The 23,871-nt window shown below is 36.5% G+C and overlaps 1 protein-coding gene across 11 annotated transcripts in view; it reads right to left on the reverse strand.

Moving 5' to 3' along the window:
• LOC105034435 (uncharacterized) overlaps window positions 1-13,154 on the reverse strand; it is a 23,773-nt gene extending 10,619 nt beyond the window's left edge. For 3 of the 11 annotated variants that reach the window (XR_012136908.1, XR_012136909.1, XR_012136911.1), the window contains exons 1-2: window positions 12,797-13,082; window positions 12,519-12,663 (exon numbers count right to left, since the gene is read on the reverse strand). Coding sequence is in view for 5 of the 11 variants with exons in the window: in XM_073248807.1 (XP_073104908.1) it covers window positions 12,519-12,663; window positions 12,812-12,823 (157 nt within the window). In the remaining 6 variants the exon portion in view is untranslated. Of the gene's footprint in view, window positions 1-12,518; window positions 12,664-12,796 lie in introns of all 11 variants that reach the window. The other 8 variants (XM_073248807.1, XM_073248809.1, XM_073248808.1 and 5 more) reach the window with 6 other exon arrangements.
• Window positions 13,155-23,871: the final 10,717 nt, after the last annotated feature.

Here is a 23,871-nt window from a genome sequence, read left to right on the forward strand (position 1 = left end):
AAGAAAAGACTACCTTCACCTGCCCTATGGCACCTTCGCTTTTCGGTGTATGCCATTCGGGCTCTGCAATGCACCCGCTACATTTCAACGGTGCATACTGGCCATTTTTTCGGATATGATGGACAAATGTCTTGAAGTTTTTATGGATGATTTTTCTGTGTTTGGAACCACCTTTGAGGATTGTCTCCATAATCTTTCCAAAGTTCTTAAACGGTGTATGGAGACAAATCTCGTCCTAAGTTGGGAAAGAGCCATTTCATGGTGCGGAAAGGAATTATATTAGGACATATTATTTTGAAAGAGAGATCGAGGTAGATAAAGCTAAAGTTGAGGTCATTTCAAAACTACCACCCCCTACTTCGGTCCGACAAATACAATCCTTCTTAGGTCATGCCGGATTTTATAGACGCTTCATCAAAGACTTTAGCAAGATTTCAAGACCCCTGTGCAATCTGTTGGTCAAGGACACACCATTTGTCTTTGACGAAGATTGTTTGAAAGCATTCAACACATTACGAACAGCCCTGACAACAGCACCCATAATAAAACCCCCTGACTGGTCCATTCCATTTGAGATTATGTGTGATGCCTCTGAATTTGCAATAGGTGCCGTCTTAGGCCAAAAAATCAATAAGGAGCCACATGTGATCTATTATGCTAGCAAGACTCTTTCCGATGCTCAATTAAACTACACCACAATAGAAAAAGAGCTACTAACAGTAGTGTTCACCCTTGAAAAATTTCGCTCATATCTGTTAGGGTCTAAGGTTCTAGTTTACTCTGATCATGCGGCTCTGAAACATCTCCTCTCAAAGAAAGATACTAAACCACGTTTGATCAGATGGATCCTTCTTTTACAAAAATTTGATCTGGAAATCCGAGATAAGAAGGGTTCCGAGAATGTGGTAGCTGATCACATCTCCAGGATCTTAGTTGAACACACGATAGACGAGGTCAAAGAGAAATTTTCTGACGAACAACTTTTCGCAATCTCCTCTAGCCGTCCTCCATGGTTTGTCCATTTTGTCAATTACTTGTCAACAAGACAAGTACCTTCTCACTGGATAAAACAAAAAAAGGATCGATTTTTCTCGCAAATTAAACATTATTTCTGGGAGGAACCTGAACTATTCAAATACTATCCTGATCAAGTTATTCACCGTTGTGTCTCCGAGAGTGAATTCCAAAGTATTCTCACTTTTTGCCATTATTCAGCATGTGAGGGATATTTTAGTGGAAGAAAAACTGCAGCAAAAGTGTTGCAGAGTGGGTTTTATTGGCTAACGCTTTTCAAGGATACACATGAATTTGACCGAAATTGTCTGCAATGTCAGCAAACATAAAATTTATTCAAGAAGGATATGATGCCGCTGACCCCCATTTTAGTAGTAGAAATCTTCGATGTTTGAGGGATTGATTTCATGGGACCTTTTCCAGCCTCATTTGGATTCGAATATATTCTGGTGGCAGTTGATTACGTGTCAAAATGGGTGGAGGCAATAGCTACACGGACTAATGATAATAAAGTTGTAACTAGTTTTATCCAACGAAACATCATTAGTCGATTTGGCTTCCCAAGGGTGATCATTAGTGATGGGAGGACTCATTTTACGAATAAATATTTTGAAGCACTTATGAAAAAATATAATATTACACACAAAGTGGCCACACCATATCACCCCAAACTAATGGTCAGGTAGAGGTGTCAAATAGGGAGATTAAACATATCCTAGAAAAGACGGTTAGGCCCGATAGAAAGGATTGGTCTCTTTGCTTAGATGATGCATTATGGGCTTACCGTATAGCTTTTAAAACTCCTATCGGTATGTCACCCTACCGATTAGTTTATGGCAAAGCTTGTCATCTGCCTGTTGAATTAGAACATCATGCACTCTGGGCCATACGAATGTTTAATTTTAACATGAAGAATGCAGGTTCTAATCGAAGGTTGCAAATCAATGAACTGGAAGAACTTCGCAACGATGCATAAGATAGTTCACAAATTTACAAGGCTCGAACCAAAGTATTTCGTGACAAATATATCTCTAGAAAATCGTTTGAGCTAAATCAAAAGGTATGGCTTTTCAATTCCAGGTTACGTCTTTTTCTCGGTAAACTTCGATCCCGATGGGATGGACCTTTCATTGTCATATAAATATTCCCACATGGAGCAATTGAAATTCATGACCCCCGAAATGGCAATACATTTAAGGTAAATGGCCAACGTCTGAAGTCATATGTAGATGAAATTGCACATAAAGAACAAATCGACACCATCTACCTGTGTGATCCACTTTATAATGAATAATAAACTAGACGTCTGGCTGAAGACGTAAAACTTAGCGCTTGTTGGGAGGCAACCCAACGATTTCATATTTTTTTTTACTTTACTACAACTGCAGGAATTTAGAACAAGAGCCTATTAATCAATGAAGCTATCTTCAACTTCCAAAGCAAAATTATCCCACGTGCACTCTCTCCTTTTATTTTCTTTGCTTTCCTACTCCATTGAGGACAATGTAGATTAAGTTGGGGGGGAAAGAAATTAATCAAATCCTCGAGTATGGTCAGAAATAATTAGTTTTGTGTATTCGAATTTTATTTTGATTAAGAGTCAATTAGGCATCCTAATCAATGAATGATTAACGATCAAGATAATTTTAGAGATACTGAGGAATAAATTATTAAGAAAACCCAATAAATGGTAGGGTTTAGACTAGACCAAATTTTAGAAGTGATTCTACAACCCTCTTCTTACTGATCTCAATAAAGAATCTGCTTCATGAGAGATTGGGTGGAAAGATCGAGATATGCAAAAATTCTCCTTAAAATTTACTTAAAAAAAATATTGATTTCCTACTCAGTAACCGGGCTCCTTCGCCTAAGTAAGCGTTGTGGTTCGCGTAAAAAGGTGGATAATGTTAAAAAAATAATAATAATGGATAATAAGGGGACTAAATTGCAAGAAGATAATAAACCTCTCTCACATTAAGTTAGAGGATTTAAAGAGTAAAGTGGAGAGTTGGTGAAAGAAAAGCTCTTGAAATTTTTTTAGTCAATACTCAGCCACTAATTGGGTCAAATTGATAATCCAATGAAGTATCTCTTTAATGGTCTGACCAGGTATCATTTACCTTTTAGGATGCCTAACCTAACTTTTTATTCAAGACCGAGTCGGTACACAATGCTGATATATCTATTTTACTCGAAGACGAGCAAAATTTAAGTTGGAGGGTGTGATAAACACTTAATTTAAGTCATTTAAAGCAAAAAATTATATTTAATTTATTTTACTTATTAAAAATTTGATGCTTCTTTTTATGTTTTACAGGAAAGGTGATCGTCGATACAAAGTCCGATTCACAGATCAAAAAGACTCAAATTTAAAGAAAATTAGACTTAAAATAAAATTAAAATAAAAGAAGGATGCATACGGTATTATAGAAAATGAAGATACTATGCAAGAAATCCAAAAAGAATATAGACATCATTTTAAAAAAACAAAAGTTTTTTTTTGTAATTTTCTAATCAAAAAGGAGCGTAAGTGGTTTCCTAACAGCTAACGGGTCCGTGAAAGAAGATTGCGGGCGCACGGCATTGCGGGCGCGCGTCATGGCGGGTTCATGGGGAGTTTGTGCTGGCGGACACACTGGCGAACAGACGGACGCTCATGATAGCAGATGGATTTAAAAATTAAAGAAAAAAATATAATACTTGAAAATACTTCAAGAGGAAGAATTTGTATTTTCTTTATCTGCTTGTGATCTTTCCATCTCATCCATCCATCTTTTAGTCCTTAGTATTTTCTTTAGTCCCACATCTAAAAACCATGTAAAACTCCTCCCTCCTAACACCTATAAAAAGGCTCTTGTACTCCCATTTGAGGATCATCCTAAAAATTCTTCTAGAGCCTTGCATAGAGGAAGAGAAAGGGACTACTCCATGAGCAGCTAGGCTAGCAGTCTCAAGAGTGAAGAAGAAATTTTGTAACGATACAGAGTGGATTTATTGTTCTAAACTTTCTTGTATTTCTTTATATGCAATAAAGATTATACTTTTTATTTAAATCGTCATGAATTCTTTATTTGCTCTCTTTCATATGCTTTTATTTATGCTTTCCTGTTAGATTAATATTAGGAACAATTTTTACTTTCCAGAGACGCACCGTGATCTACGGATACGGGGCGTGCCGAGGAAAGAAGGGTTGTTTACCTAGTACTTTCCGGAGACGCACCATGATCTATGGGTACGGGGTGTGCCGAGGAAAGATAGATATTTTTTCTAAGATTAATCGCATCTATTTAATTAAAAAAAAAAAGAGATACAACTCTACTAGTGCAAAATTAATTCAAAACTCCCGAGCTCTTTATTTTCTAATTACATCAATTTTAAGATAATTTATTTTCTAAATCAAAACAATGCTTCTTTCTTTTATTTTGCAATCTCAACTTAGTCCAAGGTCCTTGAGAATACGATCTCAACTCATCCTACCTACGTAGTGAGTAGAGTTATTTTTGGTGCTATCAACGACTACGCATCATGTATCATCTTTAACGTGAGAGGAACATGAGTAGCTCTAAATGTTGGCATTAAACATGCCATTTGCTTTCTTTTTTTATCTATATTATTGGGAGAGAAAAAATATTCTTTTTCCCATCTTCTTTTGTGCAATTATGTTATATCATATTTTCGATGCATGACTGCATTTTTGAAAAAATTCACTTGTTTGAATTTATGATAGCAATCTAGACTTCCATGATCTATAAAGGTGCTAAATGATAAAATAGGGGTGGTGAAGGAATAATAGTGGTGTTTTTTTTTTAAAATTGATGCATTCATTTGATGTTACTGCTTTTTATAGTTTGGGATCATTCGTCAGAATATTCTTGTTCATTGCTATGCCATCATAATTATGTTATTCCTTCTATGTTATGCTGTACTAATTTGTCTTTCTACTTCTTTGTTCTTTCTGATGTACACATGTTACTTCCACTATTTATATCTATATCTTGTAACCAGGTGCTTTTTCATTTTATAATAAAGTTTTGGGCTCTTATTTATCAATTTTATTTTATTGGTTATTAATATTTTTGCTAAAAGATAATACTGTGGATAACTGTTTACACAAAAAATGGCTCGTCGCCCTATGGATTTGAGAAGGAGATGAATGCATTACATTAGCATTATGTGTATGATGTTTGCGGTGATGTTTGTGGTATATATGACTTAATATTTCACGAGATTGATCTATCTTAGGAGGCATCAGTTGATAGCAAAAAAGAAAGAGAGAAGATTGTTAAGAATTGAAAACCTAAGTAAGCTTATTAATGAGAATGACCGAATATGTGTGAGTCAATTCCGAATGGATAGAAGAACATTTGGTATACTCTGTGAGATGCTTAAAGATATTGGAGGATTGAGAGATTCCCAAAACATGTCCTTATAAGAAATTGTTGCTATGTTTCTTTACACAATAGTCCACCATCAGAAAAATAGGACAATTAAAAATTATTTTGATAGAAGCAGAGAAACTATAAGTCGACAGTTTCACTTATCTCTTAAAGTCATATTGAAATTACATAGAATTTTGTTCAAAATTCCTGAGCCTATTACAGAGGACTGCACAGATGATACATGGAGATGTTTCAAGGTATATAATAATACACCTTATTCTATTTTCTTATTACTTAGATTTTTTGTAATTTTTTTTGGTGTTTAAGAATTGCTTAGGAGCATTAGATGGTACATTCATTAGAGTGATCGTTTCTGTCGAGAACAAACCAAGGTATCGAACAAAAAAAAGTGATATTGCAACTAATGTGTTAGACATTTTTTCACCTGATATGCAATTTATATATGTGCTACCTGGTTGGGAGGGTTCTGCACATGATGCCTGTGTGCTTCGAGATGCTATAAGTAGGCCAAATGGTTTAAGAGTGCCTCAAGGTATGTATATATATTGATGAACACAAATATATAAATGAAGCTCATTTTAATTTTTTTGCCTTATAATTACAATATATAATGCTTTTTCATTTTATATGTCAAGGTTGCTATTATCTGGTTGATTCCAGATACACCAATGGAGAAGGATTTCTTGCCCCATATAGAGGACAACATTATCATCTCAATGAGTGGAGAAATGGACGACGACCACAGTCTGCAAAAGAATATTTCAATAAGAAATATGCTCAAGCTAGGAATGTGATTGAGAGATATTTTGGATTACTCAAGGGACGATGGATAATTCTTAGGAGCCCTTCATTTTTTCCTGTACAGACCCAATGTTGCATTATTATGGCTTGCTGTCTCCTTCACAACTTAATAAGGATGTATATGCATAGAGACCCTATAGAAGAGGAAGAAGAGGAAGAAGAGGAAGAAAATGAAAAGGAAGAGGAAGGAGAGGAAGAACAGGAAGAGGATGAAGTTGAGTTCATCACCACTCTTGAGATATCTGACCATTGGACCAATTTTAGAAACACTCTAGCTCAATAAATGTTTAACAATTGGAGATCTACATCTTTTAGGAGTTGATTGTATTTTATATTTTATGTTTTTTATTTTTGTTCAAGTATTTTAGTTGAATATCAGAACATTAGACCTAGCATATTATGGATTTGTTATGGAATTATTTACTTATTATGAAATTGTTTGTTACATGGTTCTACTTGTTTGTGTACTTCATATTTGAATTTTAACAATATTATTGTTATATCCTTGTAATATATATTATTTTTAAGATAATGACTATACTTGTTATGACCATTAAAGTCATAATTTATAATTATTATAGGATGGAATCTGATGAATGTAGCCAAGTTAATTATGGTAGAGGAAAGAATAAGCGTCCATGAAAAAATGATGAGGATGCGGTGTTAGTGGAATGCCTTTAGGAGTTGTCTACTGATCCCATATGGAAAGGAGAGGGTGGTTTTAAGAATGGATATATGAACAAGTTGGAGAAAATGATTGAAGAAAAACTATCTGATTGTGGTTTGAAGGCTACTCCACATATTGAATCCAGGATAAAATATCTAAAGCAAAAGCATAGTGCTATTGTAGAGATATTATCACAAACGAGATGCACATGGAATGACCAAAAGAAGATGATCTCTTATGATAAAATATGGTACATGGAGTGGTGCAAAGTATATTTTATAAATATTATTTTTGTAACTCAAATAATATTTTATTTATTGTTCATCTCTTAATATATATAATTTTCTAATGACAGGTGCATGAGTCCACCAAAGATTTGTGGGAAGTAGCTTTTTCTCATCTAAATATACTTGAAGAGATCTATGGGAAGGACAGGACGACAGAAAAGAGTGATGAAATATTTGCAAAGGCTATTGAAAATATAGAGAGAGAGGCAACTATTTTAAGTGATAAAGATCCAGTGGACTTTAGCATGGATGAGGACGATGGAGGCCACTTGGTTACACAGCCTCCTTCAATAAAGAAGACATCCAGTAGCAGTTCGAGAAAGGCAAAGAAGCAGAAAGTTATCCAACAGAAGGAGACAAGGATGGCGAGAGAATCCAATCCTATGAAGGAGACTTTAGAAGCCATGTCTATGACTCTTGAGATATTTATATCGCACATAGATATGCATTTTGGTACCATAGCTGAAGCAATGGCACGTGAGCAAGAGATGGCTGAGAAGAATGCGACGAGAGTAATGAAGGAGCTACTTATATTGGAGGCATTGACTAATGATGAGTGATAAAGGTGGCTGATATTCTTGCAACATAGCCAGCAAGAGTGCAGTGTTCTTCTCCCTTTCACCACAGTTGAAGAGGCAATACGTGCTTAGCCTTCTTGACTCGGGCATTGGTGCATCAGATTTTAGACACTAGTATTTCGTGTGATGCTATTGTTGGAGTGCTTGACTTTTTGTTATGGAAATGTGAGAATCTTTTGGTTAGATTTTGATGGTCATGATGATGTTGGATCAGTGAATTAGATCATATTTGTTTTGTTTGGACTGTGAGATTTGATCAAATTTGGAGATTGCTGGCATATCTGTTCTTCTATATTTGGCTATGATATATATCATTTGCAGGATTATCATGATTTATTTGAATCTTGATAATTTTAATATGACAAATGATGTGCGGTTTAGGTCTTGAAATGATATAAAATTATGACATCATCTGCTTTCACATCTTCAGACTCTAAAATACGTGTTTGGATGAGGTAAGGGTTAAATTTATTTTAGGTAGATCAATTTAGAATTATTTTTAGCTTCAATAGTCTAATCTGATGTTGATAAATAAATATAGAAAATAGATTTATTTTCCTTCCTTTTCTTGTTGCTTGATTACAGATGGAACAAGATTGGACAAACCAATCCTTTGCTTAAAATATTTATTATTGTTGGCTTGCATGTTCCATTCAAAATTGTTATTCTCGAATATACTGATTTTTCACAGAGGTAATGTTATTGGCTGCAATAACCTTGCTATATCTGACAAAAGAGTTAGCTGCAAGCATGTCAGTTTACATACAACAGTAGATGGCTCTGCCAAAGTTGTTGTGGTATGCCCTCTATTTTTTTGTAGTGTATTATCTTAAATTGCTTCTTTGCTTCCATGACTTGTGATGGGAAAGATTGGTGGCCCAGCTACGTTTAATAATTATGGCCTTACTACAGGTTGTGATATGAGGCATATAATTTGGAACACATTGTATCATTCTATCAGAGCTTATTTTTCTGATACTTATGTCTATTTGCTAGTCATTTGCTATTTCATTTATCCGGGTATTAAAAGTGAAGAGATTCAGACTGTGTTTATTTATTCATATATTTAATATCTTGGTATTTTAAATGACCTTGCAGGAAGGACCAAATCCTGTTATTGCAAAATCAGGTAACCAAATAAAGAAGCTCTCTATTCAAGACAAAGATCTGATTGTTCAGGGTGACATTATTGATTTGATTCCTGGTAATTATTTATTTATTTTTGTAACTGTTGGCAATGTGCATGCATCTTTGTCAAAAAGAGATTCTAGCTTCTTAAGAAAAGAAAAAGACATAGTGAAGAGGAGTGTTCAGCTGTCAAAAGGAATTGACATATTCTTGAAGATGAACCTTTGGAAAGGACTTTGCATGTTAGGACTTTGCAGGTGTTGTTCTAAAGTGCTTTGCCGGCATGTATCCATGTTTTGGTAAAATGACAATCATTCTAGCCATTTTTGAATTATTAAACTCTTTTTCAAATTATGATGGTTTTGGTTCATTTTTTATAATACTGCAGTCATTGTTTCTGAGAGGTGAAATTAAATATCATAAGTTGATATTGTCTGGATTCTTCCTCTACATTCATGCGTGCATAATTTTACCCTTGTATAGAAGAAAGGATTCTTGCTGAATTTTAGATGAAAAAAGATGGGAGGATAAGCTCTAAATGAAATCTACTAGTTTATCCCAATTAGAAAAAATGTAACCTTGCCTATTGACAATTCGATCAAATTGTATGAGAATATTGTTTTTTTTCTCAAGTATGGTAATTAGTATTGTATTTAGATATATCAATAAAGAGATGGAATCCTGAGGCTTACAGATGTATCTTTGGTTCATTTATTGTGGATATTGAAGTTTCTCTATGCCTACATTGCAGCCAAAAAAGATATCATATGATGAAAATATGAAATCTTTTTAGTGCTAATCTAATTTTAATTTTGATAATTTATGTTTGATAAAGCTAGCATATAATATTTGAAGTTCTGGAGACTAAAAAAGGTATTTTTGGCTACTATATTCTATGATCTTTTTTTTTTTACTGTTCTGAAGAGCACAACTATGCATTTGTTATGAAATTAGGTTGTTAGTCACTTTCCATTGAACTTTCACATTTTACTAGTGAGTTAATTTTTTTCAAATTTGTAGGCCAGTCCTCAGTTCCAAAGGAATATGGCACATTCTAAAGGTCGGCACCTTGACATTTTGTTCACTTATTTATTTGTATGTTTGTTTGTATTTATGTACCACCAAATTTTTTCTATGATCTATGGTCAGATATGTTTGGTATTATTTATATCGATTTAATTTGCTTAATAGCTGCATTGGAAGTTCTCGCTCTTATTGGATTTTATGAAGATGTCATAATGGATGAACTTGGATGAGCTGAAAATCACAAGGTGTCGAGAAAGAATGATCCTGACTTGCTGTGGCCGACAAAGTCTTCTTCAGAAGTTTCTATAGGGTGGTGATCATTAAATTAAGATCACATCAATTCTTAAACAAATCATAGGCCATGGATACCAAGGCATGTCTATGTACGTATTGAGGTTGTAATTGCATGTATAAACTAATTCATTGGATTTTGAAATGGTATATGAGTAAAAGATGAAATTGCATATTTGCTTTTTGAAAAGGTACGTATTATGATTGTGATAGTAAAATTGATGTTGATTTATTATGATTTTTCAAATATTATAATGAACTTCAGCTACCTCTCAATAGAAGAAGAAAGAGGAAAAAGAATGACTGATACCAAAAGATGCTAGAATTATCAGCACTTGCTCATATTTCTTCTCATACAAATATATTATCTGTCCTTTTACCATTTTTCTGATTGGGTTTTGAGAGCTCCAACAATTTTTACTTTAGCTTGCTCTTTTTATCTATTACTAATTGCTACCTGTTAAAAATTTAGATGTTCAATCTTCCCAAAAGTTTATGTCATTTTTTTTCTTCGGTGTTGCAGAAGTGAATGCCAACCTGCTCATTTCTCTTGCCGGTATATGTATACATATTTATTTTGTTTGCTATTTATCTTAACATGGAGATAAATGGTTGGAACTGTCATTCAAATATCTTATTCTGTGCATATGAAATTGCTTGATGCTTATATGCAACCCCAAAACCATAATTGATGGTAGTTTTATTTTTTTACAGGGCTGCTTCCTAATGTCTCTTGATATTATTAGCATGATCAATTGCAAGATGATTTCTGTCATTTGTGCCCTTGATGAGTCCACTGGATGGCAATCTTGTTGCTAAAAGCAGTTGATAATAGCAGATCCTGTCGCATGCTATCATCTTTTTACAATATGATGTAAGAAATAGTTAACAAATACATGAATTTTACATTGCAGTAGCTACTGTGGCCAAGGAGATGTCTTTTATTGTTTAAGGCATTGGTTCTAGCAAACCTGATTGTCAAATTTCGTAAGTTTTTTTCAAAAAAAAAATAAATTTAAACTAATGTTGATGGTATATGTTACCTTTATAAAAATCCAGCATCTATTAACCTTTTCATTGTACCTTTACATGTGATAATCTGTAATCCATGTAATAAAAAGTAAATTTCAGCCTTTTTTTTTTTTCTTTTGTGTGTGCTCAGTTTAATATCCATGATTATACGTTGACAATAGCTGTTATGCTTATCAATACTAGATACAGTTTGATGTTTGTGATTGTAGATTTTGTTACTGCCATGCTTATTCATACAATTGGCCAGAAACTTATGACGAAATACCATCAAAGTTTGCAATTTCTGGACCTTTCAAAACTGAAGCTCTCAAAACTCAATTCATAAATACGTTTCGTTTATGTATTCAGGGTTGAGGAAGGCCAATTTTTTCTTTTTTTTCCACTAAGCTCTGGATAAACAGATGTAAGCATGTTTTTGTTATCTATTTGTCAAAACTCCCATAATAATTGATTTGTTATGTATTTGTTATTTTAAAAAATTTAATTTTTGAAAATTTTTAGTTCAAGAGTAACAATGAAAATTTGAGTTGATTTCGATTCCTATATTTAGATGAACCAAACAACAACAATGAAAATCATCCATTCCGATTCTGATTCCGGCCACGAACCAAAAATTTCGGAGGATTTGGCCATTCCGATTCTGATTCCAAGTCATTCCAATTCTCATTCCTATTTCGATTTTGGTTACGAACCAAACACCCCCTAAATGTATTATAAGTGCCAGGTCAAAATGTCCCAAAATTTAAACTATAAATGTACAATTTTTTTTTTAACGTCAAATTGTTTCATGTTAATTATGAAAATTTCTTCAGCCTGTGTGATTTTGAACAATGAGATGAAACTAGATGGATGAATGGATTATGAACGAGTTGAAATGCAATTGTTTCAGCTCATTCAAGGCCAAGAACTCTTTTGACACGATTCTTTAAATAGGGTGTTTATTTCAGAACTTTTCTATAGAGACATAAAATCGAACAAACAGCAAGCATAAAGAGAAAAGCAAGCAAATTACCTATTTGAATTGGGATACAACTTGACAAAAAAAAATCATCACAACTTCCTAAATAGTCATCCAACTACTTCCGGACCAGTGGATTCTTCTATTTTCCTTAATCTAGCAGTCGAAGGCCGCCTTCAAGTGGGCCTACTTCTGTAATTCTCATATAGGCATAAAATCAAATATATGGCAGGCATAAACAAACACGAGAATAGGCCATAACAACGAACGATGGAGAGAAGAGATAAGAGAGAAGAGAGAGAGAGAGAGAGAGAGAGAGGCGCAGAAGAAGCGTACTGCTCTTCGCGGGCAAGGACAAGGGGTCGTTGTTCTTGATGTCATGATAGGGGTACCACTGGCCAACCTTGTTGCCGATGAGCTTCTTGTGGAGGATCTTGTGGGGTGAGCGTTTGCCCGTCCTCCACCCCCCTCTCCTCAACTCCTGAAACCCCCTCGCGTTAAAGGGGTGTGGACGGAGGGAGAAGGAAAGAAAAACGAGGGAAGGGGAAAGATCCAAACGGCATCATTTGGACCCAAGAAAAATAGAAAAAAAGAGGCAATAAAAACAGAGCTACCTGAGACTAACTTACTATCCTTCGCATGAGACTGGATTCTTAGCAAAGCGTTGCTCCGCTCAACTGGGTCTCGAGATCGAATCGCTGGACCTACATCCCCCATGAATAGGACTTGAATTGGATTCGCTGAGACAGGAAGGGATGCTCGCTCTCCACTATGGATTCCGCTGCCAATAGGCCGTCTTCGATCTGCTAGCTCTACCTTTCGAAAACGAAGACGACGGACGGATGGATGGATGGAAAACTACACTAAAGAAAGTAGCCAGCCCAGCTTTCGCTAAAGGAAACAGGTTACTAGCAAAAAATATCACCGTCAAATGTGTGACATAAAACTTTGGCAGCGAAAATCCCATCGTCGGTAAAAGAGTGACATTTTGCTATGAAATTCTTCACCGACAAAGTGGTTTTCTTACGAACCATTTTTTGCGGCAACTAAATTTTGCCACAAAAAATAAATTTTTTTTTGCGGTGAATTTTTTCATTGAAAAAAGTTGGGGCCAAAATAAAAAAAAAAAAATGACGTGAAGTATTTTGTGATGAAATAATAAAATCATCATAAAAAATTTTACTCATACATTTTTTACGATGATATTTTATATTATCAGAAAATATTATCTTCTTGTAGTGAATTTTCTGTTATTGCAAAATTTTTTGTCACTAAATATTATTTTTTTTGTAGTATCATCGAGGGTGTTCTAAGAGGAGATCCTTCGACATCTAAGTTAGTTGGAACTGAAGAACAATAAAGAAGAAAAGAAGAATGGCGAGAGAATTGGCTTTTTTTTTTTTTTTTTTGAGAGTTCTCCCTCCCAAAAATATTTCTTACCTCAAAGTCTCCTTAATATTCTTTTTATAAAGAGACAGCTATAGGTTATTAGGCCTGATTTTTTAGACCATTGGACCATATTCTAGCTATTCATTAGAGAGAGAAATCCATCCGCCAACCATTGAATCAAGGTTTTTAGTCAAGGATGTTGTTGTGGGCTTTATCCATGTGGAAACTTGCGTTGGTGGTTTAAAATGGACGTGAGTCAAAGTCCCAAGTCTTGAGCTGGTACAATTTTTGCCGAGTTGCTCTGAGTGCACTCTAAAGAGAGGATGGAATAGTATCCTCTGCGATATTCAAAAAGTATTTATGCTGTGCATATATTGAGACATCCATCAAAAAAGTGATATTCAAATATCCTTATGATTTATCTATTTATTTTTTTTAATATTTTAATGCACATATGTAAGCGTGCGTGACCACCCATCTTTTGATAGACGTTCTCGAAGGCAGTGAAAACATCCAGATTTAGCCATCAAACCAGCTTATATAGTATGTTATCGTAAAAAAAAAAACAGCCTATATGGTGTCACCAAGCACAATGGTATCCTGTAAACTTTGGTGTCCAACGTCATTAACCACTTAACCAAGTCCATCGCCACCAACGCCATCTCATAATACAATAAGAAGTAGATATAACTCAAGACAATAATGTAATCCCCAACTTGCACATATGGTTGCGTACTCCCAACATGAATAGCATGGTGCCTGCTGAAGCATGATCTAGGAAAGTGATATACCAGCCAATTACAACACTGGACTACCTGAGCTGCACCACGGGGCCAATTAATGATTCCAAGAGTTTAAAGTCAGCCAAATCCAAATAACACTCCCCCAAGTGAACACCCAATTCTGATAGTCTGACACACTCAACACCCGGCATATGAAAACCATAGGAAATAGTAGAAACAATAATCGGGTTAACAAGAGGAATGGCTGCAGCAGATGGCGAAACACAAATATGGAGGATAGAATCAATATGAGCATTGCATGTAAGACATCAGGCTTGATATGTAGATGCGTTTTGAGCTACAAATACAGCTATCCAGTCAGATGAAAGGAGAAGGTACATAAATAACTGACTCTGTAACCCTTGTACATTCCAAGGACATGACCAATGCTGGCAGTACCATCCCAACATCCCTTTTCCCATTCACCACCTTCGATTGATCTCTCCATGCCTTGAAAAGGTAGTGGCACGTCCGTCCGCTTGCAAGATAAGTGCAGAGGGAGAAAAGGCTTAGATTAATGTCTCCCTCCAAGCCAATATGTCCCCTAATAGAGGATTAAGAAAAGACTTGGATTTGGAATTGGAGGACTGTTGGGTGTGATATGGCTGACTTTTTTATTTTGATTTTCGATCGATCCGAAAAATATGATCTATCGACTATCAATCGATTGGCCAACTGACAGTCTGCTATTCTTAGCCATTAACAAACTCAGCTATAACAACTCGGTTGATTTCCAACCGATGCTCATTTGGACTTCCACAATTACCGACTTACGATCGACATATTTTAATTACCAACATATAATCGACTTACCAAAAATTACTAGCGCAGAAAGCGCATAATGGACAGAACATGATCAGTGATGGATATAACCACCCATCTCACGATCACATAATGCCAGAAAGAGCGGAACCTACGTGTCTAACCGTTACAGATGGTTACCAACTACTCATCTATAAAAGGAGGTAAATGGATAATATTTGGTAAGGTAATTCTGGGTCAATACTTTGTCACTTTTAATATTTATCTGTTGTTCACCACTCCCCACTGACATAAGTATCGGAGGATCCCCATCATACACAATTTCGATCAGTATGGATTTTATTTTGCAGGTGCTCTTCACAGGCAATAGGTGCAACAGAGGATTGGTCGTAACAGATTGGCATATCAAGAAGGAGTAGAATACGAGCAATCATGGCTAAGATCAGGGCTCAACATTTAACAGGATCAGCGAGGCAATCTTTTCGTTGGGAAGATCTTCTTCTTCCACCTCCATTGGTAGAGCCCAGCTCTTCGCATCCAGTACTTACTGCGGATGCACAAATTGCTGCTCTAATGGAGCAAATGAAGATATTGACGGAGGTGGTCCACAGCCTCTAACAGCAACAAACACAACAACAGCAGCAACCACCGGTGGAGGAGCTGGTAGCTCATTCAGTGCTGTCTAGGCATAGCCACCATCTTTCACGGTATTCACCCTCTTCATCTCCAGAATGACGGCTGTCTCGGCACTCTCACTGAGTCGAGCAACCACGTTCTCGATATTCCCATCATGCCGCACATCCTTCGCGGCGATCTCCCTCTCCTTCTCATGTAGATAGTATCAAGAAGGGGAAGAAGCCACATGTACCTTCTGCTTCTCCATCTTTAAGTTCTTCAGGGGATTCTATCTCTGAATTTTTCCAGCAACGGCGGCTCAATGACTACAAGCGCAAGTTCACAAAGATCGACCGTCAACTTGCCCGACTTCAGATGGAAGATCGAAAGTCCTCCAATGACTACGACTTCTACACAGCCCAACCTCTCTCTCAGTATATCCTGGATGAGCTGATCCCGTCTCGATTCAAGATACCACAGATGGAACTATATGATGGCTCCACCGACCCAATTGATCATTTGGAGAGCTATAAGACTCTCATGATGATCCAAGGGGCAACCAACGTCCTTCTATATATTGACTTTCCGATAAATATTCAGAAGACTGCTCGAGCCTGGTATTCTGAATTTCAGCCAGAGAGCATAAACTCTTTTGAACAGCTCGAGCATTCTTTCATGGCCCAATTCAACACTAGCCTAAAGGTGTCACGGACATCAGACAGTCTCTTCTCTATCAAATAAGGCGAGACAAAAATATTGAGAGATTTTGTGGCTCGCTTCAACATGGCCACACTTGAGGTCAAAGACCTCAATGAAGATATGATCATATTGATCATGAAGAAGAGTCTAAGGAGATCCAGATTCACTTATTCTCTGGATAAGACTCTCCTGGACCTATGCTGAATTCTTGGAGCACGCATACAAATATATTTGCATGGACGAAGGTGCTTCTGACCGGCACTAGACATAAGGAAAAGATCATAAAAAGAAATAAAAAAAAAAAGTGAAGCCCCGACCGAATCAAGTCGGTCAACCACCAATAAGTGAGCTTCACCTCATTGACGGAGTCCAAGGCTGAACAACTATGACAGGTATGACTCTTATACTCCTCTTTCTGTTCACCGTGTGCAGATCTTAATGAAGATCGAAGGAGAGGAGTATCTTCAACATCCCCCATTGATAAAAGTGCCACTGAGGAGTTGTGACAAGAAGAAGTATTATCGGTTTCATCGTGATCACGGTCACGATACCGAACAGTGTATTCAACTCAGAGATGAAATAGAGGTCCTGATTCGATGTGACTGTCTCAAAAAATTTTGATGAGATCGTCTGACTCAACCTCCCACTGACCAACAGCTTCAGCCACAAGCTGAGAAAATGATCAACAATCGGCCAACGACGAGAGTAATCAATATGATCTCTGAGTGATCGAAGGACTAGAGGGCCGCTTCCGAAGAAGAGTCGGCAAAAAAATGATAACTTGACAATGTAATTTATTTTTCAAAAGATAATGTTAGGAGAATACAATCTCTCCATGATGATGATGCTGTCATCATTTTGGCGATGATTGTAAACTATGATGTAAAAAAAATTTTAGTCGATTATGGAAGCTCAACTGATGTTCTCTTTTACTCGACTTCTTCCGAATGTGACTACCGACTGATCAACTCAGAAGAGCCTCGACGCCATTAGTCAATTTTACTGGAGATGCAGTTACTGTGGAAGGAAAAATTACTCTCCTACTAATCATAAAAATAGATTCACAATAAAGTACTATTCTCCTAATATTTACAGTCGTCCGAGTTTCGTCAGCTTACAATGCCATACTTGGATGACCTAGACTTAATGCCTTGAAAATAGTAGTTTCAACATACCATTTATTGATCTGATTTTCAACAAGAAATAGAGTCGGAGAAATGTGTGGAGATCAACAACTTGCTCGATGTTGCTTTCTGATCTCTACAAAGAATAATCAATCTGAAGACTCTTTGTCCGTTGATAAATTGGACCAAAGAGAAAATAAAAAAAGGGATGAACCAGCCGAGCAACTAGTTTCTATCCCGTTAAAAGAAGAAGATTCTGAGAAGATGATCCAAATTGGATCGCAATTATCTAATCCAGAGCGGCAACAACTGGTGAATCTACTAAGAGCAAATACTGACATTTTTACTTGGTCAGCAATCGATATGCCAGAAATTTCTCCGAAAGTAATAACCTACCGACTGAACATTGATCCAAAAGTTAGTCTGATGAGATAAAAAAAAAAGATATTTTAGTCTTGAAAGGCAGAAGGTCATCGACGAAGAGATCGACAAGCTCCTCACGACTGGCTTCATCAAAAAAATCAATTATCCTGATTAGCTCGCTAATGTAGTGATAGTGAGAAAAGCTAATAAAAAATGAAGAATCTGCATCGACTGTACAAATCTAAATAAAGCTTATCTGAAGGACAGTTTTTCTTTGCCAAAAATCGACCAACTAGTTGATGCGACTTCGGAACACCGACTTTTAAGTTTCATGGATATCTTTGTGGGCTATAATCAGATTTGAATGGCATCCAAAGATGAGGAGCATACTATCTTCATAACTGACAAAGACATCTACTGTTACAAAGTAATGTCATTCGGTTTAAAGAATGTCGGAGCTACTTATCAATAGCTAGTCAACAAACTGTTTAAAGTACAAATTAGACGAAACATGAAAGTCTACATGGATGATATGCTAGTGAAAAGTCTTCAAACTTCTGATCATGTTTGGGATTTGAAAGAAACCTTCGACACACTTCAATGATATCAGATAAAATTGAATCTAAGTGTGCATTCAAAGTAACTTCCAAAAAAATTTTTGAATTTCTTATGTCACAATGAGGAATTGAAACTAATTTTGAAAAAATAAAAGCTATCATCAGTATGAAGCATCCAAGCTCCAAAAAAGAGATACAACAACTTAATGGAAGGATCGCCGCACTCAGTCGATTCATCTCAAGGTCGGCAGAAAGATATTTATCCTTTTTCAAGATCTTGAGATAAACAAAAGACTTTTCATGATCAGACGAGTATCGATAATCCTTCGAAGATCTAAAAAGATATCTGACATCTCTACCATTACTTACAAAATCGAAGGTGAGAGAGATTTTGTATTTCTATCTAACGACTTCGACAGAAGTAGTTAGTTCAGTACTTATCCAGAAAGATGAAAATCAAATTCAACTGCCAATTTACTACACCAGCAAGAAACTTCATAATGCTGAAATAAGATATTCAAGAGTAGAGAAAATGATCTACGCTCTAATCATATCATCACAACAATTTTATTCGTACTTTCAAGCACATCCTATAGTCGTCTTGACAGATCAGCCATTGAAGGTAATTTTATATCGATCTGATACTTTATTTCGAATGACGAAATGGATAATAAAATTCAGTGAGTTTGATATTCAATATCGCCCACGACCGTCAATGAAGGCATAAATTCTGATCGATTTTATCGTTGAATGTACTATACCTGACAATAACTCTGAAGATGAACCCAACGATAAATTAAAGCATGTTGAAACTCCTGAGGCTAACTTAACATCAGTGTGGGTGCTACATATTGATAGAGCATCTATGCACAAGACAGTAGAGTCGGTCTCATCCTTACCAATTTCAAAGGGATTGTAACCGAATATGCTCTTCGAATTAATTTTAAAGCTTTAAATAATCAAGCCGAGTATGAAGCTCTCCTAGCCGGCTTGAAGCTTATCAAAGAGCTTGACATTGAAAATCTGAAGGTCTGCACCAACTCACAGTTGATTACCGGACAAGTTAAGGACGAGTTTAAAGCCTGAGATCCCGTTATGATGGAGTATCTTCAGAATATGAAAGATCTTATATCGACTCTAAAATATTTTGAGATCTCTCATATTTCAAAAACATAGAATACTCAAACTGACGTAATTTTCTGACTCGCAACCACTTCATTCAACTCGCTCGATCAGACATTCATCGAATATCTTGAACAATCGAGCATTGATAAAGTCAAAGAAGTGCTATAAATCAGTGACGAGCCATACTGGATGGACCCGATCATCTAGTATTTGACTAATAAAATTCTACCTGCAGATCTCTCAGAAGCCAAACGACTACGAGGGATGACTTCGTAATATATTTTAATAAATGGACAACTTTATAAAAAATCATTCTCTCTTTCCTTACTGAAGTGTTTGAGATCAGTAAATGCTGACTATGTACTCTGAGAAGTCCATGAAAAAATTTATGAAAATCACTTGGGGGTAAATCTTTGATCTATAAAATTTTACAACAAAGATATTATTGGCCCACCATGAAGAAAGATACAGCTGAACTTATCCGAAGATATGAATTATGTCAGAAGTATGCTAATATATAATATCAACCGACCAGCCAGTTGACATCAATCATTGCACCATGGCCCTTCGCACAATGGAGAATTGACAGACTTGGTTCTTTCCCTCCGACATCAGATCAGAAAAAATTTATAGTAGTTGCCATCGATTACTTCACCAAATAGATAGAAATTGAATTCTTGGCACAAATCACTGAAAGTAAGATGGAAGACTTTATTCAGAAGTCAATCATATGTAGATTCGATCTACTACATACCATCATCATCGATAATGATCGATAATTCGATAATTAAAATTTTAAAAAATTTTATGTAAAATTTTATATTATACAAAGACTCACCTCAGTTAGACATCCACAGTCTAACGGTGAAGTGAAGGTGACAAACCGAACAATCCTACATGATCTCAAGACCAGACTGAATGAAGCTAAAGATCTTTGGATGGAAGAATTATATCCGATCTTATATTCATATCAGACAACTCCTCGTATACCGATAGGAGAATCGCCATTCAATCTAGCCTATGGGATAGAACCGATGATTCCACTTGAGAACGGATTACCATCAGCAAGAGTGAAATAGTATAATAAGTCGAGCAATTCTGAATATCGAAGAGCTGACCTAGACTTACTTCTGGAAGTCTGATAATAAGCTCAAGTTTAGATGGTGGCATATCGGTAAAGAATAGCCTGATATTACAATGCAAAAATCAAGTCGAAGGTCCTTCATCCTGGAGATCTGGTCTTAAGAAAAGTAGAAATTTCAAAGCCTCTAGATCAGAAAAAATTATCTCCAAACTGGGAAAGACCCTATAGAGAAATCAAGACACTTCGACTGAATACATATCGGCTAGAAACTCTGAATAGAATGACTATTCTTCGGACTTGGAATGCTGATAATTTGAAAAAGTACTATCAATAAAGTTGTTCACATATATGATGTTCGGAATGAAACATTAAAATTCAGAATCATAAAAGCATCAATTAACTACAAATTATCAACAAAATAATATTAGACCGATAAATAATCGATCAATTTATACCGACTATATCTTAATTTTTTATTATAAAAATCGACTTACCGACTATATCTCAATTTTTCATTGTAAAAACTGACTTAAGTCGATGACTACTTATACCAACTTAGTTTTAATTAAGCAGAATATTATATCGACTCGACCCCGATTGAGTAGAAAATATATCCACTTGACTATGATCAGTCGAAGGATATTCGGCTTATCACCGTCTATCAAATACTTAAAAAGTATGCAAGCTAAGTCGGCAGACACCGACTCAAGGACAAACTCTACTACAACTATTGGTCAACATTCAATTCACTGATGGATGATCGAAAATCCAACTATTATTTAATTATATTGAAAGTACAAGTGTAAAAAAAAGATTCCATACTTAAAAAATTTCTTTTCATTCATTGAAAAAAGATTACAAAATTGGACTTAGTCTGATTACAAAAAGAAGAAGAAAAAGTGTTACACTGGTCACCAGTCGATTTTTTCATCACCTTGCTCCGGCACAACTTCGATGGTTAGAGCAGGTTATGGTACAGTCCATGCATCCCCTTCAACCAGCATGGCGGTCTCCTCAACAACCTCTTCTCTCGAACTAGAAGGAACGACGCTGCTCAGGTCCAGATTCGGATATAATTTTTTGACTGCATCTCTACCGTCCTCGTATCTGATGCAGTAAGCGGTGAATCCATCCTCAAGAATTTCATCCTTGAATTCTTGTGAATTTTTGAAATTCTCGATGGCCAAACTCAGAGCACCTCTCGTCGACTCAGTTTCTTTCTTTATGGAGGCCGACTCTGCATCGGCCAGTGCCAGCCTCTCCATGGTGGCCTGATGCCTTCCGCACTCCACTTCAAGCTCCTCAATGCATCTGTCTCTCTCTCTTCAGAGTCGACTGATGGAATACTTTTTGCTTTTGATTCAGGATTCGAGAGACGTGATGCTCTGATGAACCGACTCAAGTTTGGCTTTGGAGGACTATAGGTCGGCCATCATATGAGAGATCTCTTCTTAGAGCATCTTCTCTCGTTCAGTTGCCACCTGAAGTTATTCAACGGCAATAGTTTTTTCGACATTGGCGGCCGTCACTTTGTCCATCCATGCTCGATGAAGATCGACGATTTTTTGATATCTGCTTTCTAGAGTGTACATATCGTATGCCCATCGAAAAGAAAAGACAAGTCAAGTCAGATCAAAAAAGAAAAAGAGAGGAGAGAAGAATATCATTAACTTACCCTAAGCATCGTTAGGTAAAATGAAGAAAATATTTCAGACATCATCCGATTTCTCCTGTTCTCCCTATCAGTCAGGAGAAGTGCAGCTTTCATGAGTCATCTGGCCAATGACAGATTGGCCAAGGCCGACTCACCGATAGGGATTTGGATGTCAAAGAGGGTGGGGAGGTCCGCAGATGACCCATTATCAGCAGAAGTAGCCGGCGCCTTTCTCTAATCCCCAGTCGGCAGTCGTACGCTAGAGACTGCCACAAAATTGATGCTTGACTGCATCCAAGATCGCTCCGCTGGAGGAATAGCTTGCATAGCAGCTAATAGTTCTAGTTTGATCACGACTACAGAATCGGCCCGAACCCCAACTGATGGAGCTGTCGATGGTTCTGATGCGGCGTCTTCATCTCTTGTCATCTCGATTCTAGCTGATGGCACTTCAACTGGAGGAAGTGTTGTCAGAGCCGACAATGCTATAACCAGTTCAGGAGCTGATACCGACGGAACATCGGACTCCTTTGCTGGTACTAACTGAGAATTGATTCGACTTTTTCTCAATGGTCAGGATGGTCCGGTGTCGGTCGCTGCCCTTCTTAGCAACATGTAGGCAGATATCGGTAGCTGAAACTTATGCTCTCATCCACATGGCTGCAATCAAAAGATAAAGTTAAGTATAAAATTCAGAAATAAACAAAAAGAAAAGTAATGTGACCGACTATGCTATACCTAAAGAAGTTACTGAACTAAGTCTGGCATTATAGAGAGCTTGATCTATCATCAGCTCTCGTTGTGGTGAAACTTTCATATCTTTAAGTCGGAGAAAGTCTTCTCGATCGATGATGTCAACTCGATTTTGCTCGTTGGGACCGACTCTCGGATCACCCCAACATGAAGAAAAGCCCCAAGGAGATAAAGAAGAAACGAAGAAAAATTGATTCTTCCATCTATGAATGGATGATGGAAGATCGGAGATGAAAGAAGGACTCTTCATCGGGTTAAAAAATCACCATCCCTTAGCTTTGGGATGAAGACAAAGAACAAAGAAAGCTCAAAAAAGAGAAGGATGAGGATCGGTCGGGATAAAATGACACAACAAGACAAAGCTGATAATTAGCTGAATGAAACTCGGAGCCAACTAAGTGGGATAAAGTTTATAATAATCAAGAAGATTTCGAACAAACTTTGAAATCGAAAATCAAAGATCGGCCTGAAGGTCCTCGACATAGAATGCAACCTAGCCTGGAGAAGGAAAGTTCACTCGATCGTTTGGATCAGGAGCAAAAAGTTGAAATTACTCCGGGATACAGTACTATTTTTGGAGTTGATCGATATTGGGTCCAGATAAGGAGGAAACCTCCGTCTCTGGGCCTAAAGGAGAGTTGCTGATCGGATTCTTTGATCGATTATCTCGAGAAGATGAAGTCTTCATTTTCTTACTTGCCATTGGAAATAAAAGAACCCAGAAGAAAAACTTAAAAGGAAGGAATGGAAACTCGACTTAGAGCTAAGGATGATGCAAAGAT

This window comes from Elaeis guineensis, chromosome 14, assembly GCF_000442705.2.
Source record: "Elaeis guineensis isolate ETL-2024a chromosome 14, EG11, whole genome shotgun sequence".
In the NCBI taxonomy this organism is placed as follows: domain Eukaryota; kingdom Viridiplantae; phylum Streptophyta; class Magnoliopsida; order Arecales; family Arecaceae; genus Elaeis; species Elaeis guineensis.